The sequence below is a fragment of the Corticium candelabrum genome, chromosome 19 (genome assembly GCF_963422355.1).
Source record: "Corticium candelabrum chromosome 19, ooCorCand1.1, whole genome shotgun sequence".
Classification (NCBI taxonomy): Eukaryota; Metazoa; Porifera; class Homoscleromorpha; order Homosclerophorida; family Plakinidae; genus Corticium; species Corticium candelabrum.
Window position 1 is genome coordinate 3,715,954 of NC_085103.1, and position 15,000 is coordinate 3,730,953.

The 15,000-nt window shown below is 41.3% G+C and overlaps 4 protein-coding genes across 5 annotated transcripts in view; all 4 read left to right on the forward strand.

Moving 5' to 3' along the window:
• LOC134194890 (40-kDa huntingtin-associated protein-like) overlaps window positions 1-1,451 on the forward strand; it is a 3,643-nt gene extending 2,192 nt beyond the window's left edge. Inside the window, exons 2-3 of the mRNA XM_062663869.1 lie at window positions 1-11; window positions 870-1,451. The exon at window positions 1-11 is cut by the window's left edge and continues 224 nt beyond it. Coding sequence (XP_062519853.1) covers window positions 1-11; window positions 870-1,300 — 442 coding nt within the window. The 3' untranslated portion in view covers window positions 1,301-1,451. The remainder of the gene's footprint in view (window positions 12-869) is intronic.
• Window positions 1,452-2,255: 804 nt separating this feature from the next.
• On the forward strand, window positions 2,256-6,147 carry LOC134195199 (catalase-like). The gene is made up of 4 exons (XM_062664200.1): window positions 2,256-2,572; window positions 2,642-2,709; window positions 4,594-4,694; window positions 4,783-6,147. Exons 1-4 carry the CDS (start codon window positions 2,334-2,336, stop codon window positions 5,893-5,895), a joined length of 1,521 nt encoding a protein of 506 aa, XP_062520184.1. The 5' UTR covers window positions 2,256-2,333; the 3' UTR covers window positions 5,896-6,147.
• A 277-nt stretch (window positions 6,148-6,424) lies between these two features.
• On the forward strand, window positions 6,425-9,211 carry LOC134194826 (zinc finger MYM-type protein 1-like). Of its 2 annotated transcripts, XM_062663799.1 has the most exons (3): window positions 6,425-6,490; window positions 6,556-6,918; window positions 7,193-9,211. In XM_062663799.1, the coding sequence occupies exons 2-3, from the start codon at window positions 6,661-6,663 to the stop codon at window positions 9,179-9,181; spliced, it is 2,247 nt and encodes a 748-aa protein (XP_062519783.1). In that variant the 5' UTR covers window positions 6,425-6,490; window positions 6,556-6,660; the 3' UTR covers window positions 9,182-9,211. The 2 variants fall into 2 exon arrangements, with proteins under 2 accessions (XP_062519783.1, XP_062519784.1); XM_062663800.1 differs by having other exon boundaries at window positions 6,489-6,918.
• A 970-nt stretch (window positions 9,212-10,181) lies between these two features.
• Window positions 10,182-14,058, forward strand: LOC134195067 (uncharacterized). Its single transcript, XM_062664077.1, has 3 exons — window positions 10,182-11,336; window positions 11,814-12,029; window positions 13,185-14,058. Exons 1-3 carry the CDS (start codon window positions 10,248-10,250, stop codon window positions 13,950-13,952), a joined length of 2,073 nt encoding a protein of 690 aa, XP_062520061.1. The 5' UTR covers window positions 10,182-10,247; the 3' UTR covers window positions 13,953-14,058.
• The last annotated feature ends 942 nt before the right edge of the window (window positions 14,059-15,000 follow it).

A 15,000-nucleotide genomic window follows, 5' to 3' on the forward strand; every position in this document is an offset into this window, starting at 1 on the left:
TATAAAGTCAAGTAAGAGATGCATGCAACAGTTTTCATTTCTACTATCATACGTCTCATATACATTGTAGTAAGAATAGTGACTTCTGTGGACATTGTTTGATCAAGTCACATTGACTATACAGTAATGGACGTTGTATTCAGTGAAGATCCTATTTGTTTTGATATCACAGTGGCTAGATGTCCAAGAGCTGGATGCGGTGGGCGCATATTAGTTGGAGTCCAACAGTCACATGTCAACGATGTATGAGTTACAGTAGAAGTTAGTTGTCTAACAGATCAGAAGAAAACGTGTCAGTGGTGAACCATAAATGTAGCGCAGCTCTTGTGGCTTGTTGCAGGTCATTTTACTCAGTATCTCTAGAGTTTAGAATGTCCAAGTCTAGTTGTACATCGTCTGCTAACGTTGTGTCATCGCCCACGCAAGTCTGCTCACCATCTGATATTACTTTCACGTTTCAATACTCGCACCAAAAACTATCACACTTGCTTCAGGTACATGTACATGCATGTGTGCATGCAGAGCAAAAGTCAGAAGTGCTGTCATTGCGCATGCACCGTCGATACGTGACTGCCGGACCTCTAGCCACTTTGTTTTGATATACTGCAGCAGTCTTTGCTTTATGTTGGAGTTAACTGTATCGTATTATGCTATGAACATGGTGAAAACTATTTGATTTGAGGGGAAAGCATCGGACAGAAATATTTGTTCAAAGTTGCTATTTGGATTGTGTGTCACGATAATGTTATTTTGATAAAGCAACAACAATTTTAATGTAATTTTTGTGCTTGGAGATTTGGGTAGTACTGTGTCAGTGAAACAAGTTTTGTGGTTGATTGATGATGGCAATTGCTTTGTTAACGTATTAGACGATCTTGAAAGTGCACTCAATTGTTTCACTGACATAATGGATGTCGTCGTGAAACGAAACAAACTATCTGGTGGATCTTCTGATGAAGCCAAAGTTGTCGAATTGTGTAGTTCATTTGTTGACACAATGAGATGGTCCGAAGTATCAGTCATCTTCTTGGTTCTCACTCTGAGACCATTGGGTTACAGCGAATCGAAGTCCAAGTACGCACAAGTGTTTGACAAGTATCGAAACTGGGATCCTTTGAATCCCGTATTGCCAGTCAACTACATTACCGACGACTTGTTTATGTACCTGAATGCTGTCATCTTGACTGCTGAAGCAAAAGACGTTTTAGCACTCAGAGAACTTCAGAAAGAGCTTGTTCCTCAATTGCCGGTTGAACAAAATCATCTCTTGCTAGTACTTCTAAAATCGATTTCTCAATAATTTATGGTGATAGCACAGCTTGTACTGATATTTGACTTTATGTGCGAATGCCACTGGCACATACATTTGTATGTCAACGACATGAGTAGTTGCAATGGTATATTGGAAATTCTCACCTACGAGTATCAGCAAGCTATCTGTTTAGGAAATGTAGAGATACGGTGTTTGTTGTGTTTAGATTAATTAAGCATGTTGGTTGTGTCCATTGTGTCACAGAGTCTGTTTTGTGACATAATGATTCAACTTTACCTCTTCGTTGAATGACAGCATAGAAGAAATGATTCAAACACCACTGTCAACATCTGTAAGACATACTTCCATGTCGACTTTACTTGTTGTGATGTTATACCTAGTAGATTAATCTGTCTGGTGACTTTATAGCAATTGTGTGTCTGTCTGTCTGTCTGTCTGTCTGTCTGTCTGTCTGTCTGTCTGTCAATACATATATTTTCAAACATTGAACTATTATACACCATCTAAGCATAGCAACTAAATACTATCAAGCCAATCTGTCTGTATGTCTGTCTATCTGTCTGTCTGTCTGTCTGTCTGTCTGTGTGTGCGCGTGCGCGAGCACATAAAATTTCAGTGACAATCTGCAGACTCAATCCAGTAACTATGTGTGTTTGTCTAAGTGTTACTGGCCAAGATGACAGTTGGATTAAATAATTCAATTAATTACTAATCAAGTGCGCAACACTTGATCAGGTGATCATCTATACCAGCCACATCAGAAATCTTGGTATTCAAATTGGGTTACATAACTGATTAATTAACCATCAACTAACTGTTAGCAACATGCCGACAAAAAGCTGGAGTGTTGTGGACACCTTGGAGTGAAAGTGTCATGGTAAATCATCAATCACAAAGAGGCTACAAGCTGAGCACAATCCAGACCTGCAATCACCAGTAGTCCCTCCCTCCTCTTGCTCCGTCCCGCCTTCCGGCTACTCTAAATATCACGTGAGTTCTCGCATCTACTGTACACTCACCAATCGTTCGATCTAGAGCGCAGTCGGAGCGAGAGAAGGAAATGGCCAATCGTACAAAAGCACAGCGACAGCTGGAAGAGTTCTCCCAACAACAAAGCAAGCCTTCCGAGATGACAACGAGCGAGGGAATTCCCGTCGACGACAAACTGAATGTCATCACCGTCGGCGCCCGTGGCCCGCTCCTCATGCAAGATCACGTTTTCATCGACGAGATGGCGCATTTTGATAGAGAAAGAGTGCCAGAGAGAGTCGTGCACGCCAAGGGAGCGGGGGCGTTCGGGTGAGTAAGAGTCAGACGAAAGTCATGCGTTTGTTGCATCTGAAGTGCGGGTGTGATCTCGACTTGCAGCTACTTTGAAGTGACGCACGACATCACCCGGTATTGCAAAGCTAAGGTGTTCGAGAAAGTTGGCAAACGTAAGTTGTGGCGTGTGTGTGGGGTGTAGATGTCTAGGCTGTCTGCATGTCTGCAGCATGCATCTCATTACTGCATGACTCACGATTGCTGGACAATGGGGACATGCAATTAGATATCAACTCACGTGACAGATGCTTAGTCTAATATAGTAGGTGGCAGGACTGACTGTACTGCACGCGTTTGTCTGCTGACGTCTTCATGCATTGTCTACATGCATTACATGCATGTACAAATAAAACGGATCTACAGACCAAACTAAAGCTGCATATGTCAAGGCATCCCAGTTGCATGGGGCTATGGACTCTAAAAAATTTGGGTGGTGGGTAATGTTTTCGACAGTACACTTACCAGCTCTATTTTGTCATTACATGGTGTTATGGACTCTAAAAAATTTGGATGGTGGGTAATGTTTTCGACAATACACTTACAGCTCTATTTTGTCATTACATGACTTGCATGTGCAGGTGGAATACAGCAGAACGTAGCTAGTGAAACAAACTAGTGGAATAATTTGATATGCCACAAACCATGGCCATATAGCCCAATTGACTACATGTTGAATAAGCAACTACTTTTTTCAAGTCATTTGTACTAACCTTACCTTGGCTGCAGAAAGGCTGTCAAGCCGCCTAACAAGGTCACAATTATAATTGCCAAGGGCGAGTTTTCAAAAAGAGGGCCTCATCTTGTAATTAAAAATTAATGCTGAAATCGGTGTGGGTCCCTCCTGGCAACCAAGTATGTAGGCATAATTGGGCCAATTTGCCCACAGCCCCTATAAAAAGAAAAATGCATAAATATGTCGTATTATTAAAATGACTAACCTCAATCATTTATCAATATTATTAGAATGACTAACCTCGATCATTCATCACACTAAAAATTCTAAACTTCAAAACTCTTTAAAAAGTGTCTGGTCCCATAGCTAATGTATTCAACACTATAATTAAATTACAGTAAGCTGTGGCACCGTCGAAAGCAAAAACACACCCCTGTCCCGTATTAGAGGGCTGTGTCCAATATAAGACAACAGCAGCAGATGTACATTGTCGACGTAAACGGTGAGATGTCAAGCGATCAAGCCCAATCTAACACTTCTTGTTTCTGTGTAACTATTCTCTACATTCATGCCTTTAGATGAAAGAAATTCTCGTTTATTATTTGTCTGGAAGTGTCCGATATCAGAGAACGTCTGGTATTAGATTGACCACTCTACACGTCTTATGATAATTAGATTCTCTTGTGATTAACTGCATGTATTGTCATCGAACCACCTCATTGTGTGTTCTATCTAATCGTGTGTTTTCAAAATACTAAAGACTTCCTAGGATATTAGTTTAGGCAGCTGTCCTGCCATACTCTAATAGTAATAATTGTATAAATATTTTACATCAGAAAACTGATGCTTTATGTTCTAATGGAAGCTAAAAGGTTCCAGTTGTAATGTGGAAGATGGTTGGTATTTGTATAGTCTAATAATGCAATACTGCATATGTCGTGCATATGTATACTCAATTTAACCACAACTACAATTTTTATCATTGAATGTTGGATGACTGGTGAGCAATCAGAGTCCCTGGTGTACAGAGTCATCGTGTCACATCTCTTCAGTGTCGATCCCTTGTGTTTTGTGTTAAGTTTCATGGACAAAATTGTAGGAATAGGTAAAGGGCGGTCAATTATTGTGAAGGGAGTGCAGCAGTTACATACACGTACAAATGACTGAATGCCAATGAGTAACGTGGTTGTAGACAATGGTAGCTTGCCACCCTGTTATAGTCACATCTGTTTGCTTGCTAATATAACTGGTAGTATACCGTTTCTTGCCATTTTTAATCATAAAGTTAGTGCCATTTATATTGTCGTGATTTGATTTTATATAGGGACGCCACTTGCTGTGAGATTCAGTACTGTGGGTGGAGAGTCTGGGAGTGCCGACACTGTTCGAGACCCAAGAGGATTTGCTGTCAAATTATACACGGACGTATGTTGACATTGTGTGTATTGTGTGTTTACGTTCAATTGTTGTCAAGAGAAAATGACATAAATGGTTTACAAATGTCTCACTTTAGGACGGAATTTGGGATCTGGTTGGTAACAACACGCCGATCTTTTTTATCCGTGACCCGATGCTTTTCCCAAACTTCATCCACACACAGAAGCGTAACCCGGTGACTCATCTGAAGGATGCTGACATGTTCTGGGATTTTATCTCATTGCGGCCAGAAACAACCCATCAAGTCTCCTTTCTTTTCAGTGATCGTGGCATTCCCGATGGATATCGACACATGAATGGTTATGGTAGTCACACATTCAAAATGGTCAACGCGAAAGGTTCACCAATCTACTGCAAGTTTCATTACAAAACTGATCTCGGTATCAAGAACTTGCCTGTTGACAGAGCAGCTCAACTTGCAGGGTCAGATCCAGATTACGGCATCAGGGATCTCTACAATGCTATTGCTGAAGGACGTTTTCCTTCCTGGACTCTCTACATACAAGTGATGACATTTGAGCAGGCTGAGCATTTCCCATTCAATCCATTTGATCTGACGAAAATATGGCCGCATAGTGATTTTCCTCTAATTCCAGTCGGGAAATTTGTCTTGGATCGTAACCCAACTAACTATTTTGCTGAAGTGGAGCAGATCGGTTTCTCTCCAGCCAACATGGTGCCTGGAATCGAACCGTCTCCAGACAAGATGCTTCAAGGTCGTTTGTTTTCCTATGATGACACTCATCGTCATCGCATCGGTCCCAACTTTTCACAGCTTCTGGTGAATCAGAGCAAAAGCCATGTGGCCAATTATCAACGAGATGGTCCCATGTGTTACGATGGCAATCAACACGGTGCACCCAACTACTACCCTAACAGCTTCAGTGGTCCGCAAGATAATCGAAAATATGCCCAATCCAGATATTCAGTCAGTGGTGATGTCGCACGCTACAATTCAGCCGACGAGGACAACTTCACTCAAGTGGGTGATTATTGGAGGAAAGTGTTGAGCGAGAAAGAGAAACAGCGTCTCGTTGAGAATATTGCTGGTCACTTGAAGGATGCCTTAGAGTTCATACAGAGGCGTGCTGTGAGCAATTTTAGTCAAGCTGATCCTGAATACGGACGTCGCATAAGCGAGTTGCTAGAAGAGTACAGGAGAGAAGGTAAAGCACCTTCATCTCTGTAGAGACAATGATGGCAATATCAGACTTTTGTGACCAAACCTGTTCACAGCTTTTTGTTTAATTTCACATTTGCTTTTCAAATATGTGCAATTTTTGTCCTTGGCAATCTTGTTGTGACATATATGTATCAGTTATTACATGGGTAGCTGGTGTTTATGGCATTTATTGAGGGGACCTCACGGGATTATCAACGAGATAATTGACCCAGCCAGAGGCCAGGTTCTATTATGAAGGCGATAAGCCCTAAGTCTGAGGTGTCCTAGCCTCGAACTTCCAGACCAGAGAGCGCGCGAACTCCAGTCTGGACCAAGTCGATACTAAAATGATTTCGGAAATAGCCCTTCTTAGCCAATCAGCTTCTACAACCCGAATCTCGGTTGTAAATTCTGATTGGCTTAGCAATAATTGGTTATGCTAAGTGCACTAGCACCTGATTGCGCGCGTGTGAAATCCTCGTGGGCGGCTAAGTGCACGCCAGAACAATGACAAGACTCTCAGGGGCGTAGGAACGGGTCGGGGCGTAGGAACGGGTCGGGCCGGTCGGGCCATGGCCCGACCACTTTTGGAAATATGGACTTCAGCAAGCGAACGATTGCCGTAAACTTCCGGTTTAGGTATAGGCGATTAAATATATTATTTATTGATATATGTACTTCTAACAGGAGCTTCTATCTCCGTATATGCTCCTGACTCTATTGTATCCATGTTGCCTCGATGTCCAGAGTCGTCTGTCACGAGACATCTACTGAGCATGCCCAGGTAGCAAAATGGCAAGGCAGACGTCCGCGTCCGGCTTTGATAACGACGACATTGTCATTGCAACACATCCGCATCAGCCGTCTGCAGCAACGTTCAGGTTTCCAAAGCGATCGTACGGAACGAAACTGAGAAGCTTCCAACCTTCTTGGTTTGAGAAATGGCCATTTCTCCACTACGATGAAACGAATGACGCCGTCTATTGTCACACCTGCTTGTCAGCCCATTTCATGAAGAAGGTCAACATTCCAACGGCTGACGACTCATTTGTAAGTTGTGTACATGTACAAGTTGTTTTCCAGTAGTCTCATACCAGACTCCCTCGCGATCAGATTTGCATGAAGTCATGCCTCGCTTAACCAGGTTGTTAGTGATAGGGTATGAGATTATATGCTACATTTCAGTTATTTTTGCAAATTTTTGTACCTTTTTTGGTGACGTAAACTCTGACAGTCTACACATCACATACACACAATTATTGTTGCCACAAATCATGAGTTTACGCTTGGACATCCATTGTTTTCACTAGTTTTTCTACTGCAGATTAGGAGAGGATTTACAAATTGGAAAAATGCTACAGTATCTTTCAAGAATCATGAGAAATCAGCTTGTCATCGGGCTGCCACCGAAATTATAATTACCCTTCCTAGTACGACTAAGGATATTGGTAATCTGCTTTCTAAGGAGCATGCTACCTCTAAGAGGAGAAATAGAGCTGCCTTCTATCATATTTTGTCTTCAATACGATATTTGGCTAGACAAGGATTAGCAATACGAGGCCATGGAGACGACAGTGATGGAAACTTTATCCAGTTGCTTAGAATGAAAGCAAAAGACGATGACAATTTGTCTTCATGGATGACAAGGAAAGACAATTCTTATACGAGCCCTGACATTCAAAATGAAATAGTAGACTTGATGTCGTCACATGTGTTGAGGGTTATTGCAATTGATCTTCGCAAATCTCCATTTCTCAGTATAATGATTGACGAAACAAGAGATTGTGCCAACACAGAACAAGTTACTGTAGTTGTGAGAATGGTTACCTATGAGTTTGATGTTCATGAGCAATTCCTGGGAATGTATGGTGTACCATCCGTAGATGCTCAGACTTTGACAACTGCGATAAAGGATGTTTTTGAGAGATTTAATTTCAGTTTTAATAAATTACGCGGGCAATGCTACGATGGAGCCAGTGCGATGAGTGGAGCAAAAAGTGGGGTAGCCAGGAGAATACTTGAAATTGAGCCAAGGGCACTGTTTACACACTGCTATGGGCATTCATTGAACTTAGCTGCCTGCGATACAATGAAGCAGATTAAACTCCTGAAAGATGCATTAGGTGTATCTTTCGAAATAACAAAGTTGTTGAAGTATTCACCTCGTCGTGAGGGGATTTTTCTAAGATTGAAAGAAAACTTGCCAGGAAGTACAGCCACCGGAATTAGAGTCCTTTGTCCTACGAGATGGACAGTTAGAGCTGACTCACTTGCAAGCATTTTGGAGAACTTTCAAGCCTTGCAAGAAACCTGGCAGGAATCAATTGAAGTTGCACATGACACTGAAACCAAAGCAAGAATTGGTGGAGTGGAAGCGCAAATGAACACATTTGATTATCTATTTGGCACCATGCTAGGTCACATGGTTTTGAGACATACCGACAATCTCAGCAGAGCATTGCAGGATAAAGGTTTGTCTGCTGCAGAAGGACAGCAAGTTGCTAGAATGAGTCTAGAGACATTGAAGTCTTTGCGTACAGATCAGTCGTATGAGTTGTTTTGGCTGAATGTCAACAAGAAGGCGGAGGAATTGGAAATTGGAAAACCCATGTTGCCTCGTTGGAGAAAGAGGCCTAGAAGATTTGAGGAAGGCGAAGATGGGTACCATCATGAAACAGTCCGTTCTTACTACTTGCAATACTACAATGAGACTCTCGATGTCGTAATCAACTGCATCCAGGAACGATTCGATCAACCTGGCTATGGAATGTATAGCTCTTTAGAGTCGCTCTTAATCACTGCTGCATTGCAGTACAAACACGCAGATGATGATACTGAAGCACTTGCGAGGTACAAGTTTGAAATGGAGGAACAACTGGAGCGAGTATGTGCCTTCTACGGCGATGATTTTGACAAGGAAGAGTTGAGAGGGCAGCTGGTAACATTTAGTCTGCATATCCAGAAGAACACAGAGAAACTGGAGAAGGTTACAATATTTGATTTAAGGCGCTACTTTTCTAGCTTGTCATCTGGTCAGAGGTCCTTATTGAGTCAAGTATGCCGTCTCATGCAGCTGGTTTTGGTTATGCCAGCTACCAACGCCACCTCGGAGAGATCCTTCAGTGCACTGAGACGTGTTAAGAACTACCTAAGAACTACCATGTCTCAGAAAAGATTCAATAATCTAATGGTGCTTCATGTGCATAAAGACTATGTCGATAGTGATTTGGATCTGGATGTCATTCATGACCAGTTTGTAGCAAAGTCAGAAAATAGGCTTCGACTATTTGGGAAGGCCAATGAGGTTCAGTAATCACAGTAGTAATAATAATAATTTGTGTGAACTCCATGCTGTTTTCAATTTTAGCGCACGCTGAATAGGATAAATCACGTGACTTTACCACACCTTTTAGCGCGCGTTAGGCCCGACCAGTCCTAGAATGCTTCCTACGCCCCTGAGTCTCTGCATGCCAAAACAATGATCAGACTCTGCACACACACATCTTAGTTTTAGTTTCAGCTTCAGTTCTTTAATATTTTCAAGCTTGCGGTGAGAGAACATGCACAGCAGCGTCGCTAGACCATCACCTTTGACAACTGGTCGGGCGGTAGTCTCGCTAGTCGAGCGGTTAGACTAGCTAGCGGTCTGCCGAAGAATCAAAGAGTCGTGGTTTCATGCCATCCACCAAGATATCGCCGCAAACACTGCAGACGTCTCTTCTTTGTTTGTGAGATGTCATGGCATTTACAAATGATATGTTGATCTAGGTAAAACGATCCTACGCTGTTAGACACCATTTACCATCGCTTTTGATAAATACTTTCGAAATCATTTTAGTATCGACTTGGTCCAGACTAGAGTTCGCGCGCTCTCTGGTCTGGAAATTCGAGGCTAGAGGTGTCCATAATGCAATGCATAAACACCACATACCGTGTAATATGTAAAATAGACTAAATGGAATTTAGTGTATTGAATTCGAGTCTCATGTTTACTCTAAGGGTATATTCTGTTGCTATGACAGTGGGTGTATTTCTACCTCCACGTGACCTGTACAAGCGCTGTAACTGGCTCATATTGTGTACCTAACCACGCCCATACAATAGAAGAAAGCAATAGACTCAGAGCTCTCTATAGTGTGGGGCTTGAACAGAGCAACCTAGCTAACATATGGGCAGGACATGGCGATATATGCGGAAGCTTCTACAGTAGAATAATTTAAACACGTCACTTTCTACACTCGTGGGCGTCCACATCCTGGTATTAACTTAAATAAATAATCCCTATCTTTTAGCTGAGATCACTAATGTGCACAGGGATCTCGCGCTGTCGTCAGCTTTTCACTATCTATAGTTTGTTTGTTGAAGGGTCCACGTCGATCATGTCAAGAAACAGCAGCGATCATAGATACTACCTATACGACAGTTACAGTGCAGGTCTAGGGAGCACGTCACGCAAACAGGAAGTAGAGGAAGCACTACCGTTTGTTTCACGTCGTGACAGAAATGAAGGCAAGACTGCTGTTGCTTCTCTTGCCGCTGGATATCAAGAACGGCATAGGAAACCAACAGGAGGATTCTCAGGAAAAGAGATAGAGAGATCTAGAATGAAACAATTGACACCAACTACGTCAAACATTTCCAGATTTGAAGACTACATTTTGCGACAAAGGAAAGCTGCTGGTGCGGGAAATGCAGGAAATAGCAGTAATGGACATCATAGCCACATGACCGAAACCACGTGGCATGATGATCAAACTGTGAATGCTTTTGCATCATCACCTCGAATTGGAAAGAATTTTTTATCCAGTGACTACGTTGCAGGGTACCATCGACGTGATAATTCATCTCGAGCAGGAATTGAAGGATCGAAAGTGACAGCAAGGCAAAATGATGCTAGTCAGGCAGACAGTCACTCAGCACTAATGCTAGGAAAACAAAATTGTTGGAGCCTGACTCCATACCAGAGTGAATTTTTGGAGCAAAATCGTTCTAATGGACAAATGATGTCTATGTTTCCTTCAACTTGTCAAATAATACAGAGCCCACCTTTAATCAGAATTGGTCATCATTCGACAGATGTTGATGTAAATGAAACAGTAAAAGAGAGCAGTTATTTTTCAACCACTGCTGAACGTCTGGATATCAGATCAGATGTAGAATCATTGACCAGAGAGGAACTGATCATGCAATGTCGCTTGATAGATTTTCAACGTAAACAATCGGAATCACATGAAAGAGAGATGGGTGAGCAACTGACTGCTTCAGAAGACCAACTTAAACACGTGAAAGGTGAAAATATAAAGCTAAGTGAAACTATTAAACAGTTAGAGTCACAAAAAAGAGAGATGAGTGAGCAACTGACTGATAAAGAAAATCAACTTAAATGTGTGGAAGGTGAAAATAAAAAGCTAAGAGAAATTATTACACGTCAATCACAATGGCTAGAAATGAGAGAATCATCGAAACTGGTATGTAGGAGCTCCGAATCAATCTGTACTTGTTATTGTCTGTTCGTTTGTTTTGTATGTCCATGCTTATTGTCGTCTGTAGCTGTATTAGTGCACCAGATTTCTGTGTGTGATATGTAAGAATGTAAGAATAGTAACTATAACGACTTGATGGAAGTTGCGAGACTGTGAGGTGCATGGGCTTGTACCATATGTATGCTCTATATGCTGTATATAGCCTCATATCAGACCCTCTTGTGCTGTAGTCCTCGGTTTATCCGGGAACCATCAAGAGGGTTTGGTACTGTACAAGCTAGACTATGCTGTAAGCATGAAACATTGTTGAGACTTTGTCACCCGTAATGTTTCAATTTGATTTTTTAGCAATCTGTAGTGGCATGCTGCATGCAAATACTTGATCGTCTTTTAGAGAGGAAGTTCCTCTATTACCACAACTGTCTTTATTAATTCAAATAATTAATCAGTATTTGTCGTTAGCGTGTAGAGTCGCCTGATGCTTATCTACTTCGTTTGGTTACAATTCTATTTACGTGTCAGCTCAAAGATTTCTTTGTACACCAAATAATTGACCAAGGATGCGAGGGTGCAGTATTTCTAGTCCAGTGTAATCGTCAAGGACTTGGAATGTTTCAAAAGACGTTATTTGCACTAAAGGCAGTCTTCAACATATTTGGCCACTCAACTGTGAGCAAGGTAGGGTCTGTGGATTTAATTTATTCAGCATTTTTCATAAGTTTGTCATCGTTTTGGTTTACGTGTGATTAGATACGTTTATGAAATTAGTAGGTTTAATAACCAGTGGGCCACCCTTATGTAAATGTAAGGCTGACGTCAGATTTCGATACGTAATTAATGTGTTGGATAAAATGACATTGCAATTGCATGCAACTCGTTTACGAGTATATTATGATCATACCTACAAATGAAAAATCTCTTAGAAGTAAAATTTGACGAAGACTAATAGAATATACAGAATCTACTGGAAGGTTTCTTGCTAATTTAGTTACTGAGGACTTTAATTAATATTAACGTGTTTGCAAATTTTGTTAATTTTCTAACTTACCTTTGCTTGTTTTCTTGAAATTGTTCCATGGTGTAACTTTACCTGTACATATATTCTTATTGTTAATATTAAGTGTGTTTGACACACTACCAACAACTGCCCTTCAAGACAAAAGAGAACATACGGTTACATATACCGGTAGTTAGTCAATGCCATGATAGTGATACTGTGATATTGTTGACATGTTTGTTGGCATGATTGTCGACTCTAGGCTTGGCTTATCATAAGTAGGAGACACTAATCAATCTGCACGTGGCTATGGAAAGCGGAACGTGACGTCCAATTATCCGATTTATCATTAGTAATACCGTACAGTGACCGCGCACAGTACCATGCAATCAAACATACCGTGGGCATACATGTACAAAACACGTTCAATTATCGGTTTATCTTGGAAAAGCTGCAAAAAATGGCGAATTTCATAGTGGTGCGACTCATAAAACTTCCAATTCGCCAAATAAATTCTTCGTCAATATATTTCATTTTATATTTAGTCTTTGGATTTTGTCAGAGGTTTTTAAGAAATCAACAAAGTTTATCGAAGGTAAGAGGACATTGTACTCTAGAGTGGCAGTTAATGCATTTACAGCAGCAGCCATGCAATTATAATTCGTTTTAATAACTAGAAGTCCAAATATCTGAATGAATAATACAAATAGTAGATAAATATATACACAATGTGTCTCATAAACAGTGTGTTGACAAGTAACCAAAAGCTTGATTTTGTATTGACTTTGCTAATTCTTAGTTTAATTTGATCGATACTGTATACATTCCTTTTACAGTTGCGCAATTTTTATCAGAACGAGTACACTTCTCTATGCCACATGCAACCCCACAAAAACATCGTCCGCCTCTACGCATTCTTCTACGATCGAACTGACGACAACTCTGCACTCGAGCTGCCTCCTGCTGTAGCAGAGAATGCTCGAACACTTTCCTTGTTCCTCGTCATGGAGCACGTTCCGAACACACTGAAGACAGTCGTCGACGAGATGCGACGAGAAAACCGTCTAACCTCACTCAGAGTCATGAAATGGGCACGTCAGATATTCGCAGCCATAGAGCACATGCTTCAATACAATGTCGTTCATCGAGATTTGAAACTCGATAATGTTTTGGTAACGCGCGAGGGTATATTAAAAATCTGCGATTTTGGATCATCGATTTTACTGTTGGATAGTATGACAATGAGGTACCAACCTGGAGGATCTCTGGGTGGCAATCCGGCACATATGCCTCCGGAGATATTAAATGCTGTTGCTGGACAAGACGTTGCATGTCAGACGCAAGATCTGTGGGCAAGTGCTGTTATGGTGTATGAGATGGCTGGCGGAGCGTCTCCGTTTGCTCGCCTCGATCAGAAAGGCTATCGAGTAGGCGACATTCCCGATTTGCGCCTCGATTGTGGAGACGTTCGAGGTGGAAACGCTGCGTTTCCTCGACGATTCGTTGAGTTGATAAGATCGCTTTTGGAATTCGACGTTGCCAAGAGACCCAATGCACAAGAAGCAATAGCCGTGACAGACGAACTAATAAATTGTGCTGATTGAGAGCTTTTTATGACTGCTATTTTATGGTGTGTACTTGCTATAGCGTTTGCAACATGTGGCTAATAATTTTGATATCGAAGATAATTATAATTGCTGCTTTAGCGCACGTTATCTGGTCAGATTGCAATAGGCTAATTCTGCTTTTGCTACGCTCTTTAAACATTCTAGACCTACTATCTCAGTCGACCATTTCCGTATACGGAAGGGGTCGATCAACGTTAACGCTGCTGATTTATAGATTTTTTTCTACATGTGATTTCATTAGTCACATACGCGGATACTGTAGTCAGCCTATAGCAGATAAGTTGTCAAATTCTTAGCAATAAATATAATTTTATTTGAAGAAATGAGATTATTTAACGCTTATGACCCATAACATTTAGCTACCCCCCCCCCCCTTTCTAGAAATTCCTGCATGGATCCGGGCCTAGTTGGTCATCACATTGTAATTTGGTGGAGCAAAACAACATCACTATATCTAGAGGCGCTATAGTACTACCGTATTTCTTCGATTATAAACGCCGCGCCGTCTAATTATCTAATGAATATGCTAGGAAATTTACCCTAATACAGATTGAACTGAGTTTGCTGGTTCCGTAGGTCCTAGACAGATTTACAGTACAGTATTTCCGCGAATAGATAGCGAGTGCCCCATGCTCAAATTGTGCGTTATGCTCAAAAAATGCCTTATGCTGAGCCTATACAAAACAATAATTCCCCACGCTCGATTAGTGCCTTACTGGGGTATAGTATCCCAGTTATATTCATGCGTGCAATCAACGTGTATACGTTTGAAATGAAACGAACACCCAAATAAAACCACTGAGTGACGATGAAGATTCAATGTATGCAACAGACGAGGAATACTACTTAAGTAAAAACGAAAGTAGCCAGGGGTAACTGTAATTAGGTAGTTTGTTTATGTAGTGTGATGATAGGCAAACAAAAACAACGCAACAGTCTCTGTGCTTGCGAAATAATAATGCCCATGCATGCTCGAATTGTACACCAAGTTCAAATAATGCCCATCTTTCGGAACTATAAAAAT